The sequence below is a fragment of the Triticum urartu genome, chromosome 6A, assembly GCF_056163025.1.
Source record: "Triticum urartu cultivar PI428250 chromosome 6A, HENAU_Tu73, whole genome shotgun sequence".
NCBI lineage: Eukaryota > Viridiplantae > Streptophyta > Magnoliopsida > Poales > Poaceae > Triticum > Triticum urartu.
Window position 1 is genome coordinate 510,075,609 of NC_141878.1, and position 14,710 is coordinate 510,090,318.

Sequence of the window (14,710 nt, forward strand, 5' to 3'; positions counted from 1 at the left end):
GTGCTGATGTCAGGGTCGCCCGGGCAACAGTGCCACGCCGCGGGGAGATCTTCCCAAGTACGGCGTGTTGTAGCCATGCCTGCGAGGAGTGGGCTTCATTGTAGCCACGCCCCTGCCCCGTCCCCTTCGATGAGGTCACGGGTTGTTGGAGTCACCGGCCGACTCCCCAAAGCCGGCTTCTCTGGAAGTCGTCCCTGGGACTCGGCCGTGAGCGGGCAGTCGTCCGCCTTGCCGTGGACACCCCAGGAGGCGGCTCTTCGCCCTGTGGTCTTGAGGGGCGCAGCCTGCCCCAATGTTTTGAAAGGTTATGGGCTCAGGTTGGCCTACCCGTGGCCCATTACTCTGACAAATTGGGAGGGAGAATATAGACCTTAAGAAGCAAGATGCGTGTGCCAAATGGGAGCTCGAGAAGGCCCGGACTTTTGAAGCAATATAGCTCAAGCAGAAGATATTACAACTTTCTTGAGACACGAAGGACCCGAAGATAATATTTATCGATGCAAATCTTTTGGACCCGGAAGGTAATAATTGGGTTGAGAAGAGGAAGAGGGAGATCAATCTGCGCAGGGAGTACAAGGGGGAAAGAGCGTCCGCTGCCACAACGGACGCGGCCCGGATGTTGAATTTCGTTTTGTCATGTTTTAATCTTGAATTATGGTTCATTTTGCTTTGTTGCATTGTATTGGTGATAAATTACAACTGTGCGATCGACCGACGTGCATGGATTTGCAAGGGTTTTGATGCGAGAAGCGTGATTGTCCGACATGATGTTTGATGGATCATTCGGCGCCGGATTTGCCAACGTCACGCTCTAAAAACTATATCGAGGATCGAGTGTTTATTTTTCGAACACATAAGATCAAACCACTTTGTGGTAGATAAAGTCCGTCTGTATTTCCATCATCTGCGTCTCAGATGACATGTATCCCTATTGTCCTGAGTGTTATTTCTCTACCAAGGGCCTACGGAAATAATCAGAAATCCGAGTACGTCATCCTGCGCCTGGCAAATTGCTTACCATACGAGTGGCCGATGAACTGCACTCGATACAGTTGTTGACACTCAGTACAATTCAAGTTTCTGGTAGTACGCTTGGTCATGCATCCGGGGACGGAACCCCTCCCGCCGTCTTATGGTCCGCGGCGAGCTCTCCCCGAGGGATCTCGCGGCAGCAGGCTTCGCCGTGGCTCCCGCAGGCCTGTCCAACTCCATGCACCCCGCTCAAGGCGCCGGCGTGGAGCAGAAGCAGGTAGAAGAGCTGCGTCAGCGTCGAGATCGTGATGAACGCCTCCAACGTCCTCTGCTAGCAAGACCAACACAGAGTTCAGAAGTAGAATCACCGAGAGGAAACGCAGAAAATTTACAAGGATAGATCCACCGGTGCGTGTAGAACTAGCATTGACTGACGACGACGTACCAGGCGCCTTCCTCGGTTCCCTAGAGTGATGTGCTTGCACGCGAGGCTGCAGATGTTCAAGAAAAGATGGCACGGCAGTGTGAGTTACGTACTATCACTAGCAGATGGCGAGTGAAACTGGCGGTGAGAGTGTAGAAGAGAACCCGAAGGCGAGGGCGGTGAGCGCCCAGGAGACGAGCACGGTGGAGGCGGCGGCGGCGAGGCTCTCGCTGCGCCAGGGCGCCCTGACGTGGAGCAGGGCGGGGAGCACCGAGCAGGCGCCGACCACCCCGGCCATGAGCGAGAAGACGAGCAGGTACCCCGTCGCCGTGTTGCCTCCTAGATCTGCACACCGCGTCACGTCGTTAACCAGACCAGATCGATCATGTCGCACGCAAGGACGTACTACGTACGGCGGTGCGTCTCGCGGTCGATGAACTTGTTGAGCGACCAGCCGGCGATGCCGAGGACGGCCGCGTGCATGACGAGGTTGATGCACAGCAGGGGCCCGATGTACCGCCTGCTCGCCGCGCCCACGGCCATGGATCCACCACTGCTACCTCCCCGGCCACGAATGCTAGTACCTAGCCTAGGCCGCAGGTCTCGAGTGTCTGCAACTGCAAATTGATCCGGTGACTCTGGTCGCTATGTTACTAGTGTCAGTGGAACTGCAAGCATGAAATGAATCTTTTATTGCGGGGTGTGTTTGTGATGACGCGAACTAAAAGCTTCGTGCAACGGCAATGCTGTTGTGCACGCGAAGCTAGCATGGAGGACGGGCCCCGCGCTAGAACCGTGTGCCACGCAAAGGCACGCGTACATAGTAACATGGGCCAGCTTCGGACGGCGACTGCCGGCCGCCGTTGCAGCTTTCATGGACGAGGTAAGCCCACCGATGTACTCCTACGGGACAATGTGGTCTGGTATGGAGTACGGAGCTGTGAGCTGAGACCTCTGTACCTAGGACAGCCAACCAAACGCTGGGGGCCAGCCACAGATTTCTAAGATAGGCAGCCGGCCAATCAGAGCCCACCATCCTGCCATGTGGCCGATCACCGCGCAAAAGCATCAAATCAAATTCCGCCCGGGACACAAGGAGAAAGAGAGGCCCAGGGACGCGCAGGACTAGGAGGGTGTCAGCGTAGGCCAGAGCCAGAGAAGAGCTTGCAGGTGAGAACATGGCCGCAACGGCGTGCTCTACGGCGCTTCTGGGTGTAGCAGGAGCACGCCTCCCCGCCGGCGCGCCGCCAACCTTTCTTCTCCCACGGCGTCACTTCTCCCCTCGTCGCCTCCAAGGTGCGGACGGTACCTATACTGCGTTCATCTTGTCACCTCAGATACGTAGACGCCTTAACAATTAGTACGATGTGTTAACCAGATGCGCCGCGGCTCTCTCTGCTCCGGGCGAAGGCCTCCTCCGATGACACCTCTGCCGCGAGCGGCGACGAGCTCGTCGACGACCTGAAAGCCAAGGTACTCTCAGAACAGGAGGCGCTAATACGTATTTGGGGAGTACGTAGAACGGCGAGCTGATCGGCTTGAGCAACGGTGCGTACGTGTTGTTTGCTTTGTCGCAGTGGGACGCGGTCGAGAACAAGTCCACCGTGCTGACGTACGCCGGCGGCGCCATCGTCGCCGTATGGTTCTCCTCGGTCATCGTCGGCGCCATCAACTCTCTGCCTCTGGTGCGTACGCTCATACATGAGTACATGACCATGACCACCGTCTTGGATCGACCGATCATGTCGTGTGTCCACTCATCAGACTTGAGCACCGATGACACGTTGAATAATTTCTGCGTGCAGCTTCCCAAGATCATGGAGCTTGTTGGGCTCGGCTACAGCGGATGGTTCGTGTACCGCTACCTCCTCTTCAAGGTGCGCGATCAGTTACGGGCTCGCCTAGTTGGTAGTATCTGGTGGTAGAGCTAATTCGATTGCAAGAAACTTGTAATTCGTTAACATGATCTTGGACAAAATACTATTGCAGGAACGCAGGAAAGAGCTGGCCGACGACGTGGAGTCCTTGAAGAAGAGCATTGCTGGTACAGAGGCAGAGTAAAAGAATATAATGTTGTAGTATGGGTTATTATTTTGTTTGACGATTATTCAGAGAACCCTTATCAGAGGGTTTGCTTGTTTTTTTAACAAGGCAAGAGACTTGTCATTTTCATTGATTAAGAAAGAACATTTAGACAAAATCCGTCAAGTAGGAAAACAAAGCAATTACTCTTGTGGCATTACAGTACTCAAGTGTGCAGGCCCAGCCAGGGACAGAGCCTATCCTCCTCTTTGATCTTCAGATAATCACCATCGCCGGGGCACTGAGGTTGCGCAAGACTAACATTCCGTTCTTTTCAAACTTCTCACCTAACAAGCATTGTCGAGGAGGAGAATGTCGACCGGCTAGTCCTTCACCGAGGTCACTAGGAGCCAATTTAAAGTCATGATCTGATAGAGCCCAAACCAGATAGTGACATCCGACCAAATATGTCACGTTTATCTGTAGTGACAAATGAGGTGCACCACAGACTCCTGGAATTGCTTACATAATGGGCACAACCAATGATTTGGCAATTCGTGACGAAGCAACCTATCGACCGCGCGCCCATACTCTATCCTGGATGATAAGCCAGGCAAAGAAATTGCACCTGGGGTGGGGTAGCCTAGGCACTCCACACTGTGAAAACCATGGCCATGGAGGTCAGCCCAACAAATTGCACCTTGTATGCCGAGGTCGTCGAGTACTCCCCATTGACAATGAATTTCCAGATAATGGTGTTCAGGACTCCTTAGGTGAGGTGATCAATATGAGTAAGATTTTCCCTAAGGGCAACAAACCCGTGGATATGCTCTATTGACAAACCACGGTGAGTGTCAATCTGGTGGACCCATGAGTTATCCAACGTAGGCATGCTAGCCGTGCAGTTCGAAGGGGCTGTTTGAATTGTGATTATATTTGCTATGTATTGTCACATGATTTTTGCCACATTTGTCTTAGTTGAATTGCTTAAATTGTTAGCCATACTTTGGCTTGCCAAAGGAAATCTTACCATACTTTTTATGTCTATGACGCGTGGGGTTCACTGCTCATAAAAAAAATCTTGCCTTAGGTGTGGCTAGAACCGAACACCTAACTAACTTGATCAAATTTGCCTAAAGTTAGGTGTGGCAAAGTGTGGTAAGATGTAGCTGGAACTAAATAGCCCCGTCTTGCGGAAGAGCTCCAAGAGATTGAGGGAGACGCCTCTCAGCCTAAGAGCATCTCCAACCGCGCCCCCAACAGGCCCTCCCCAGACGATTTTGCCGCGCCGGCGTCGAAAACACGGTCCAGTCGCGCCCCCAGAAGCCCGTTTTTCACCGGCTCGGAGCGAAACTGGTGCCGGTGGACCCAGGCCGAACCCGGCTTTCTGGGGGGCGCCTGGGGCGCCGGCACAAGCGAAAAGGGCGCGTGGGTCCGCCCTGTCAGCGAGGCGAGCGCCTCTTCCTGCCATTTCTTCCCGCGTTTTCCCCACTTCCCTCCCGTACTCTTCCTTCCTCCCGCCAAACTCCCTCCCGCTCACCTCCCTCCCAGCCGGACGCCATGCCACCGAAGAAGTACGTTGCCCCCCCCCCCCCCGCCGCGCGGCGGCAACCGCGACCGCCTCCGTCGCCCAGCCGAAGCAGAGGAAGCCGAGGGCGCCGCCGACCAAGCCACCGGGCATGTCAAACGCCGAGTGGAGGGCGGAAATTCAGCGGCGGGAGGCTGTCACCGCCGACCGGCGGAACAGGGCCATCGCCAAGAAGGCCCGCGACAACGCGGCGCGCGCGACTGCGGCTGCCTCGGCAGACCAAATCGAGGCCGAGGCGGCTCGTGTGGGGATGATGAATCCATCCGGAAGCCACGCCCAGTACGCGCCCTGGGGTCAGCAAGGCATCGGCTCTCCGCAACCATGGGCATCGCCCTCGCCGGGCTACGCCGACGGTGACGCGCACGGTGGGTTCAACCCAAACGTCACCTTCCCCATGGATACCCGGTCCAGCGCACGCCCTCACCCGCCTTCGCCGGCGTGCAGTACCCTCCATACAACTACTCACTGCCCGCCTACGCTTCCTCCCCGACGCCCCCGCTACGCCGTGGCCCGCTGCCCTTCTCGCACCTGGGCGACACCGACGAGACCGAGTCCGACATGGACGACATCATCGCAACTGGTTCGGCCGGGGCCGCCACATCTCCCGGGTTCGCCACCCAGGACGAGGTGGTGGATCTCAGCGGAGGCATGGACGACGAGCTCGGCTACGTCTACAGCGAGGACGAGCAGGAGGAGCAGGAGGAGGAGGACGAGGAGGAGGAGGAGGAGCTGACGCCTGCGACGGCGAAGGGGCGTAAGAAGAAGCGGGCGGCCAGGACAGGCGAGCCGCGCATCAAGTGGGCATCCAAGGAGGAGGAATGCCTCGCCGAAGCATGGAAAGTCGTCTGGCTCGACCCGACGACCGGCACGAACCAGAGCATTGACACGTACTGGGACCACATCAAGGCCGAGTTCGACGAGCGCAAGCTCGTCGACCCCTACTTCAAAGGCGTCTACATGCAGCGCGGCTCCAAGGCGATGGCGAACCATTGGGGGCGTATCCAGGGGACGTGCAACAAATGGCATGGGGTCGTCGAGGAGGTCGCGGCTCGCCCGGAGAGCGACGCCAGCGTCGAGGATCAGGTATGCCATGCCGGCCTCCCGCCTCTCTTCGCCGTGTACGCGCGCCAACTGTTTGTCCCTCCGCGCAGTTGCTGCGCATGTTCACCCTGTACCGGCAGAGCAACAGCGACACCGAATTCAAGTACCTCCACGTCTATAAGCGCATTGACAAATGCGAGAAGTGGGCGGAAGTCCGGCGCACCCTCGACAAGGCCAAGGAGACCTACAAGCCGGACGCGCCGACTCCTGGCGCATCGAAAGGGCGGCCGGACGGCAACAAAGTTGCCAAGAAGGGGAAATACGCCGACGCGGCCACCGCTCGAGTGCAGGAGTCCATCGAGCACTGCCTCGCCGACGCGCAGGCTCGGGCCGTCCTTCGTGAAGAGAAGACCAAGGCGCGGTGGTCGGCGTTGATGTCGAGCAGCGCCGTCAAGATCGACCTGCTCCGGACGAACGTCGCCGCAAAGAAGAGAAACACCGACCTGGCTTTCCTGCTGGGCGGGGCGGACATACTCCAGAGCACCGACGAGGCGGTCAAGGCGTGGTATTTGGCGGAGCGTGGCCTCATCCTGAACCAGATTCCCTCGACAAGGCCGCCGCCGCCGCCGCCGCCGCCAAGCCCGCGTGACGACGCCTCCACGACGCCCAGCACCACCGAAGCCGCGCCGACGCCGCCCAGCGCAGAGACTGCTTCGACACCGCCAAGCCCGCGCACGCCAACTCCGCCGACGCCTGGGGCAGAACCCGCCGAGTGATGCGCACGCGAACTTCTGCCGCTCTATTTTTTTGTACGCCGAACTGTGGCTTGCGATCGTCCGACTTGTGGTGCCTTTTGTGAGCGGGAACAATCAAGTTCGAATTTTTCGCGTCCTGGGGGCGGCGCCTGGGGGCGTGACTGGGAGCTAGGTCGCCCCCAGAGGCCGAACTAACGCCGGTTCGCCCTCAGACCACTCTTTTTTAACGCCCTGGAGGGCAAACGGCTGGAGATGCTCTAACGCCCTGTAGCCAAGGATAATCCCAAAATCTAGCCTTGTTTTCATCTCCCAGGGTAACTTGGGTGGCCTCCGCAAATATGTCACGGTCATTGTCATTACATGGCGAGCCAAGACCAAGCTAAGTCTTGGGCGGAGGGGTGGGGGGTGTTACTTAGAACCGGGTGGTTTACTTTGAGTTTAGTGGGGATTAGCCCGTAGGAAATTGGTTCGTACGTTTAAAATTTCTGCTATTGTCAATTTGAGATGATGCATTGCTACTACTAGATGTGAGGCATGCTGGTTTGGTCTGCTCGTAGACTAGGCTGCACATTCAGGCTGCGAACAACAATAAAGACTTGTGCATTCAGGCCGGCTAATAACAAGAATAAAAATATCAGATGCATACTTCTCTGGGAGTGGACTGAGGATAAGTAAATTTATTTTATCTCGGGTAGGGCGGGCCATGACACGTTTTGCCCTCATATATAAAAATATCAGATGCATACTTCTCTGGGAGTGGACTGAGGATAAGTAAATTTATTTTATCTCGGGTAGGGCGGGCCATGACACGTTTTGCCTTCATATACTCTGCTATATCACTAGGGGGTCCGGTTAATTAGGAGTAGGTTTTTTTTAGCGCAATGAAAACTCGACAAGCTAATCCGTAAAGTTCCGCCGATTTAGTCTGTGTGTCTAGCATTTTTGTAAACAGTTTGTCTAATTCGCATCTAGATGTTTTTTAAGGGAGAGAAGTGCATTTTTCAATCCCGAACTCTTGCCTTAGTCTAATTTACAACCCCGAACTTCAATACCATCTAAATTACAACCCTCAACTCTCAAAACCGGTCAGGATTCAACCCTCCCCTCCTTGTTGACTGGTTTTGACCAGGGGCGACCAGTTTTGACCAGTCATCGGATCCAATCAGCATGCCACATCAGAAAAAAATTCAAAATTTCAAGAAAATATAATTAAAAATCTGTAAGATCGAGAAAAAAAATCCGAAATAAAATTTCCTGGGGAAAAAGTTTGCGAAAAAAATTCGAGAACTTTTCCTGTAATTTTCGGGAAAAAATAAAAATAATAACTTTTTTGGAAATTACTTTTTCTAGAAATTTGAACTTTTTTATTTTAAATTTTTAAATATTTTTCTTGGGAATTTGAAATTTTTCCCTGGAGTTTTTTTATTTTAAGTATTTTTTGGTTTTTCATGGAAATATTGATAATTTTGTTTTCGGAAATTCGTTTTTTTATTTTTCCCTGATTTTTTCCTGCAAATTTGATTTTTTTATTTCTTTTCCTGGATTTTTTTTGATTTTACAGATTTAAATTTTTTTGCTAACGTGGCATGCTGACTGGACCTGTTGACTGGTCAAAACCGGTCAACAGAGAGGAGAGGGTTGAATCCTAGCCGGTTTTGAGAGTTGGGGGTTGTAATTTAGACGGCATTGGAGTTTGGGGTTGTAAACTAGACCAGGGCAAGAGTTTGGGGTTGAAATATGCACTTCTCTCTTTCTAAGGATATCACATGTATCTAATCTCCCACAAGTAATGTAGCAACAAGGAACAAAAAAGAAAAGCTGGGACAAAAAAAAACAGACCAAACATAGTGGACATTAAGTTAGATGTGACATAATTATATCTCCTAAACAAACCCTTTTGTAAGACCTTATACCGTAAATTCGGCAGAACATTATTCATCACAATGCTCTTATACACCGTTTTTTAAAGTAGTCACACCGCGTTAAACGGTCAGAATACCCACCTTCGTGGCTATTCTGACTCTGTCACAACACCAAATTATCAAAGTCTCCCCATAAACTATGTTCATTCATTACTCATTAGTCGCTAGTCGCCACGCGTTATCCAATATCCTGCTTACCCATACCCAGTTGCTGGCCCTCGATCGTTGCTATGCGTACTATATATCTGCGCGTCTCTCTTCTCTCAGCATCATCGAGGTCATTTGAAGCTAGCTTACACAACCCATAGCCATGGCGACCAGTCAAAGCACGGCACCTTCGTTCTTCAACTTCCTAAAGGAAGGCCTCCTCCTCCCGACCCGCAACCGGAAGCTCTTCATAGCGGTCGGCGCCATCATCGTCGCCTCCACCACGCTGCTCCTCCTCGGCAGCGACCTCGCCGTCCAGCCCCTCGCCGACGAGATCCAGCTCGACGTCAAGGCGCTAAACGGCACCGACCCCGGCAGCCTGGAGTACGCCAAGCTCGTACAGGAGATCCAGGATGACACCAAGGAGCTCCTGCTCGTAAGCGCGGGGTACCTGCTGTTCGCGGTCGTCGTCAGCTCCGCCGTCCGGATCCTCCTCCTCTTCGCCACCGTCTTGACGTACTCCGGCGAGCAGCGTGCTACCTTCAGCGAGCTCCTCGGGAAAGCTAAGGCGCAGCTGAAGGGCCCCCTGCTCACGCTCGCCTTCGTCTACGTCCTGGAGATCGTCTACGTCGTGTTTCTGGCGTTGATGGGGGCGCTTCTCGTTGTTCTCATGGCGAAGCAGTACTTCGTGTTGCTCATCCTGGCGTCGCTGCTAGTCCTCTCCGCGGCCATCTCCTTCGTGTACTTCTCCTTCGTCTGCTCTTTCAGCGTCGTCGTGGCGGTGGCCGAGCCCGGCTGCCACGGCGCAGCCGCCTTAGGCAGGGCGTGTAGGCTGGCGAAGGGGAAGAAGTGGCAGGTCGTGCTGTACGTCGCCGTTACCTGTGCCCTGGCCAGCGTCCTTTCGCCGGTGCACACGCTCGCGAGGACTTGCGCGGGTAATAGCGTGGCTGTTGGGTTGCTCTTAGGTTTTGTGTACGCCGTTCTGATGGCACTCGTGCAGTTGTTCGCCGTCTGCGCCATGACCGCGTTCTACTACGAGCGCAGGGAGAACATCGACAGCCAGCTGGGGGATACTGCATACACCAAGTTATCAACGGAAGAAGCAAACGCTTGATCATTCTACTTGTCACACCGATTGGTGTTGGCATGTAATTGACTTGCTTGTATATTACTATATGTTTATTTTTCGGAATGCATGCTCCTACCATATGTAATATATATACTTTCTTGCATATAACTATATATACGACCTTTTGGACATGGCATATTGTACATAAAAAATCTCTATTTTAACTGCCCAAAATTTTAGGGTGTGGCTAGGTTTCAGTCGACTGAGATTTAATCAAGTCTTAGTTAAGTGACATAACATATAAGAGAGAAAAAAACTGATTTTTTTGCACGGATCTCAATGTAAGATCTCACGGATATAGCGTCGACTGAGACTTCGACTTCCCCCACTACGCCTTGCGGTAATGATTCCTCTGGAATTACGACCTTTCCCACAACGGTGCCGTCCATTGATCAAATTATTTCGTGGATTGGATTTCACTTGCCTGTCTACGGTTCCCTTGCATGTGCTCGGGATAGGTGTTTTGTATAAATGTTTCGCCGTATTATTAAGTATTCTCTTTTAGTCTTTTTCTATATCAAGAAGTGGAATAGAATAACCCGGTTGAAGGGTAATGATCATATGTCTGTAACTTAGCAAGACTGAAAGTTATATTTTGACCCTCTTAATCCGCTAAGGAAATAGAGAACCTCCCTTTTTTTGAAACTTGAAATAGAGAACCTCCTAGATGGAATCAAACTTCTCGGTACTATCAATGTATAAATACTATCACTATAGGACCATGAAAATTACTTTCATTAGGGCAATACCCAAACGCCGACCCTAAAACTGTCTGCATGCATCTGGATCGCACAGTCCGGATGTTGTCACTGATAGAAAAAGGGTCTGTTGTCCCGGTTCGTAAGGGCCTTTTGTCCCGGTTCTGGAACCGGGACTAAAGGGTCGGTACTAATGCCCTGTCCCTTTAGTTCCGGTTCAATCCAGAACCGGGACAGATGGGCCTCCACGTGGCCTGTGCGCGGAGCCCAGGCAGGAGACCCTTTGGTCCCGGTTGGTGGCACCAACCGGGACCAATAGGCATCCACGCGTCAGCATTTCTGTGGCTGGGGTTTTTGTTTGTTTTGAAAGGGGGGGGGGGGGGGTTTGGGGTTTTGGGGGGTTAATTTAGGTGTTTCATATATTGTGTTAGATAGCTATAATTAATAGAGAGAAGTGTCCTCTCTTATGTCCGTGCTTGGTCGACGCTACGTACTATACATACGTATAGAGAGGACTAGACACGCTAGCTAGCTAGTAAGAAAACGAAGGAAACAGAAGATCGTCATGAACATATATGCATACAGAGAGAAGTGATATCGACCACCTCTCCTTCTCCGAGAGATTGGTCGAACAACAAGTTCTCGTATATCTATCCGACACTACCGGCTACATATATACAATAATTATCTCTTACAAATATAATCATACGGACTCAGGGTCCACATAGTATTCTCCGTCTTCAGCGATCACGTGGTCAAGAAAGAATGCCGCCAATTCCTTTTGAATTGCTCGCATGCGAGTTGGTGCTAGGAGTTCATCCCGCTTCCGAAACATCTAATTTAAAGAAGGGGGTCAATACATATATATATATATATGAATGAATGAAACTCAACACAAATGATGGTAATAAAATAAAATTGTGAATGTTGTTATTTACGTACTTCATATTGTTCGTCAGTGTAGCCCCGCTCACAGGTCGTGTGGCGGATGGACTCGCAAACGTAGTATCCACAGAAATCATTCCCTTGTTCCTGCCACAACCACTTTACAAAAAATAGAGGTCAATCAAACTGATAAGCAAGAATGCCAAATGGTATTGATGAAACTAGCGCTTGAATCACTAGTAGATGCGCGGAACATGCTACTATAGTACTTACTTTCGGGTGTCTAAATTGCAGCTCCTTCGGCAGTCCGGAGCTTTTCTGGTGAATTTTCTCCAAACCTGCCGGACAAAGAAAACAATTACTTGATATATCAGGAAATGAACAAAGTTGCTGATATGGTGGATAATGATCGATTTAACTTACTTCTCGAGTATTTGAGTCATGTCTGCATAGTCCTGGGGATCTTTTCGTCTTGAGTCTAAGACGGTTACTCGTCCCTGCTCAAGCTTAATCTCTAGGAGAATATAGTGGAAACTGCACACGCATGCATAACTCATCAATTACATTACTATAACCTTGACTAATATATAAGGGAAACCGAATACGCACAAGACAGTAACACTCACTTGAAGTTGTAAGGAAAGAGTATTATATCTTTCTTTTCATTTATTACCAACGATCGTAGCAAGTTGGCCTCGGTAGCTGCGGCATGAAATTTAACCTGAGTTGCATCTATGAGATATGTGTTAATGAACCCAATATCACCGACTTGTCTTTTCTTCAATTCGGCGATCTTCAATCTGCATAATATAGTGAGGATGATTATAAATACATGCAATGAAAGAGTTGGGCTATATAGAGAGACTTAATGACAGAAGTAGTAGTACTTACAGACAGTAGCAGGCGACCGTTGTTTTATCGAGGGCCAATTGATTGAAAAACTGAAAGAACTCCTCAAATGGAACAGTCAACAGATCAATTCCAACGAGGTAATGCTCCTTTTTAACTTTCACATACAAAGTACTCCTCCCCCCAGAGTCTCTGCAGATTTTCAAGTACCAATCATGCAATCTTCGCATCATCGTTGATAGAGATCTTTCATCGTTGACGAGAGGCTTCCCGTACTCGTATCTTTGTATCTGCACCTCCATGGGTTCATAATGTACATCGTCAGGCAGGTAATCGGCAAGATTGCTATAACCGGGCACCATCCTCGGATCATTAGCGACGTTGTCGCTAGGCACCTTGAGCGGGGGGCACGATTGCTTCGCTTGTTCGCCGAGCTGGGCAATTTGTTTCCCAGCTCGTCGTTCTTTCAGCCTTTGATCACTGACAGTACTTCCCGACCGCTCCGCTTCGGCAAATTCCTTTCCAATAATGCGCTCACAGTTTCCTTTCGGCGGAGACTTGGGTGGTTTTGTCAGGGCAGCCAGACTGCGCTTCACTTTCACCGGATCTACCTTCTCCTTCGGAAGTGGATGTCTCTTTGCTTTCAACCCTTGAAACCAGTCATCCACTTCGGTTCGTGCGATCTCGACGTTCTCCTCCGGGGTCCTCTCGTATGGTAACTTCTCTGGAGTCTTCAGAGAAGGACCGAATCTGTATGTCCTCCCGCCTCTGGCTGTACTGCTAGACGCCGGCCGAGCAGACGGAGCGGTTGTCTTCTTTACTTGCTTACGAGGCGGAGGATAAGGACTACGACGCGCCGGAGCAGCCGGAGCGGCGGCAGGTCTCTTTCGCCCTTGCTGACGAGGCGGAGAAGGAGGAGGCTGGCTGCTCGGGCGCATCAGCGCAGGCGGAGAAGGAGGCGGAGTGCTGCCACGCGCTGGAGAAGGAGCCGGTCGAGTGCCCTAGTCTTCACTCGCCGGAGGAGGAGGCGGTGGAGGAGGCGGAGTGCCCTGACTCGCCGGAGGAGGAGGCGGTGAAGGAGGCGGAGTGCCCTGACTTGCCAGAGGAGGAGGAGGCGGAGGCGTCCAGTTCGGAAGGTTGATGAGCTCCTTCCTCCATAGGCATGGAGTCTTCAGAGCAGACCCCAGCCTAGTCTCCCCTTCACCGGTAGGGTGGTCAAGCTGGAGGTCCTAAAATCCCTCCGTTATTTCATCCACCATCACCCTAGCATATCCTTCTGGAATCGCCCGGCAGTGAAAAGTTGCGCCGGGTTCAGTAGGATAAACAGAGCCAACAGCCGCCTTGACCTTCAAATTCATCCATTGCGTCATAAGGTGGGAATTTTGAGACTCCATGATAGCATCCACGGGATAGCTGGCAGGAGCCGTCAAGGCATGCTCCGGCTGAAGCAGCTCGGTGGAAGCCACGCTGCTTCTCCGCTGAGATGGCGGGGTAGCTTCGGCAGTACGTTTGCTGCGATTTGCTTCTCGTTCCTCTATCGCTTGTACCCTTGCTTGCAGCGCTTGCATTTGGGTCTGCTGCACTTTTTTCCTCCTCTCATGGGATTTGTAACTGCCTGCGTCCGGAAACCCAACGTTCCACGGAATGGAGCCTGGCGTGCCTCATGTCCGTCCAGGGTGCTCAGGATTCCCGAGGGCCATTGTGAGCTCGTCGTTCTCTCTGTCTGGAAAGAACGTCCCTTGCTGCGCTGCTTCGATATAGTGCTGAAGCTTCCTGACTGGTATGTCCATTTGATCGTTCGTCCAAATGCACTTCCCTATTACAGGGTCCAAGGTTCCGCCAGCCCCGAAGAACCAAGTCCGGCAACGGTCTGACCAGTTAATTGTCTCTGGTTCGATCCCTTTATCAACCAGATCATTCTCAGTCTTGGCCCACTTAGGCCGGGCTACGAGGTAGCCACCTGACCCTGTGCGATGGTGATGCTTCTTCTTCGCAGCATTTTTCTTGTTTGTCGACGACATCTTCTTACTCTTTTCCGATGTCTTGTGGGCCACAAATGCGGGCCAGTGATCTCTGATCTTCTCATATCTGCCCTTGAATTCTGGTGTCTCATTATTTTCGACAAACTTATTCAGCTCTTTCTTCCACCTCCTGAATAGTTCTGCCATCCTCTTAAGAGTAAAAGACTTGATTAATTGCTCTTTAACTGGCTTCTCTGGATTATCCTCTGGCGGTAGGGTGAAATTTGACTTCAGCTCAGTCCAAAGATCATTTTTCT

General features: G+C 51.9%; 4 protein-coding genes across 4 annotated transcripts; 3 read left to right on the forward strand and 1 right to left on the reverse strand.

Moving 5' to 3' along the window:
* Positions 1 to 857: 857 nt before the first annotated feature.
* LOC125512493 (membrane protein PM19L) lies at positions 858 to 2,122 on the reverse strand. Its single transcript, XM_048677590.2, has 4 exons — positions 1,810 to 2,122; positions 1,561 to 1,741; positions 1,418 to 1,463; positions 858 to 1,300 (listed from the first exon to the last, which is right to left on the reverse strand). The coding sequence occupies exons 1-4, from the start codon at positions 1,937 to 1,939 to the stop codon at positions 1,097 to 1,099; spliced, it is 561 nt and encodes a 186-aa protein (XP_048533547.1). The 5' UTR covers positions 1,940 to 2,122; the 3' UTR covers positions 858 to 1,096.
* A 302-nt stretch (positions 2,123 to 2,424) lies between these two features.
* On the forward strand, positions 2,425 to 3,596 carry LOC125514501 (protein CURVATURE THYLAKOID 1A, chloroplastic). The gene is made up of 5 exons (XM_048679843.1): positions 2,425 to 2,692; positions 2,775 to 2,869; positions 2,974 to 3,081; positions 3,202 to 3,273; positions 3,386 to 3,596. The coding sequence occupies exons 1-5, from the start codon at positions 2,575 to 2,577 to the stop codon at positions 3,455 to 3,457; spliced, it is 465 nt and encodes a 154-aa protein (XP_048535800.1). The 5' UTR covers positions 2,425 to 2,574; the 3' UTR covers positions 3,458 to 3,596.
* Positions 3,597 to 6,166: 2,570 nt separating this feature from the next.
* Positions 6,167 to 6,823, forward strand: LOC147965973 (uncharacterized). The gene has a single exon (XM_087530673.1). The coding sequence runs from the start codon at positions 6,167 to 6,169 to the stop codon at positions 6,821 to 6,823; it is 657 nt and encodes a 218-aa protein (XP_087386799.1).
* A 2,156-nt stretch (positions 6,824 to 8,979) lies between these two features.
* On the forward strand, positions 8,980 to 10,131 carry LOC125512494 (uncharacterized). Its single transcript, XM_048677591.2, has one exon. The coding sequence runs from the start codon at positions 9,035 to 9,037 to the stop codon at positions 9,983 to 9,985; it is 951 nt and encodes a 316-aa protein (XP_048533548.1). The 5' UTR covers positions 8,980 to 9,034; the 3' UTR covers positions 9,986 to 10,131.
* The last annotated feature ends 4,579 nt before the right edge of the window (positions 10,132 to 14,710 follow it).

What these genes read in the sequence shown, in the direction of transcription:
- LOC125512493 (XM_048677590.2), bottom strand. Translation starts at nt 1,939, where the DNA reads ATGGCCGTGGGCGCGGCGAGCAGGCGGTACATCGGGCCCCTGCTGTGC. An exon ending in CGACCGCGAGACGCACCGCC is followed by an intron (nt 1,742 to 1,809) that starts GTACGTAGTACG and finishes CGCGGTGTGCAG; the next exon opens with ATCTAGGAGGCAACACGGCG. An exon ending in GGAACCGAGGAAGGCGCCTG is followed by an intron (nt 1,301 to 1,417) that starts GTACGTCGTCGT and finishes TCTTGCTAGCAG; the next exon opens with AGGACGTTGGAGGCGTTCAT.
- LOC125514501 (XM_048679843.1), top strand. Translation starts at nt 2,575, where the DNA reads ATGGCCGCAACGGCGTGCTCTACGGCGCTTCTGGGTGTAGCAGGAGCA. An exon ending in TCGACGACCTGAAAGCCAAG is followed by an intron (nt 2,870 to 2,973) that starts GTACTCTCAGAA and finishes GCTTTGTCGCAG; the next exon opens with TGGGACGCGGTCGAGAACAA. An exon ending in CCATCAACTCTCTGCCTCTG is followed by an intron (nt 3,082 to 3,201) that starts GTGCGTACGCTC and finishes TTCTGCGTGCAG; the next exon opens with CTTCCCAAGATCATGGAGCT.
- LOC147965973 (XM_087530673.1), top strand. Translation starts at nt 6,167, where the DNA reads ATGTTCACCCTGTACCGGCAGAGCAACAGCGACACCGAATTCAAGTAC.
- LOC125512494 (XM_048677591.2), top strand. Translation starts at nt 9,035, where the DNA reads ATGGCGACCAGTCAAAGCACGGCACCTTCGTTCTTCAACTTCCTAAAG.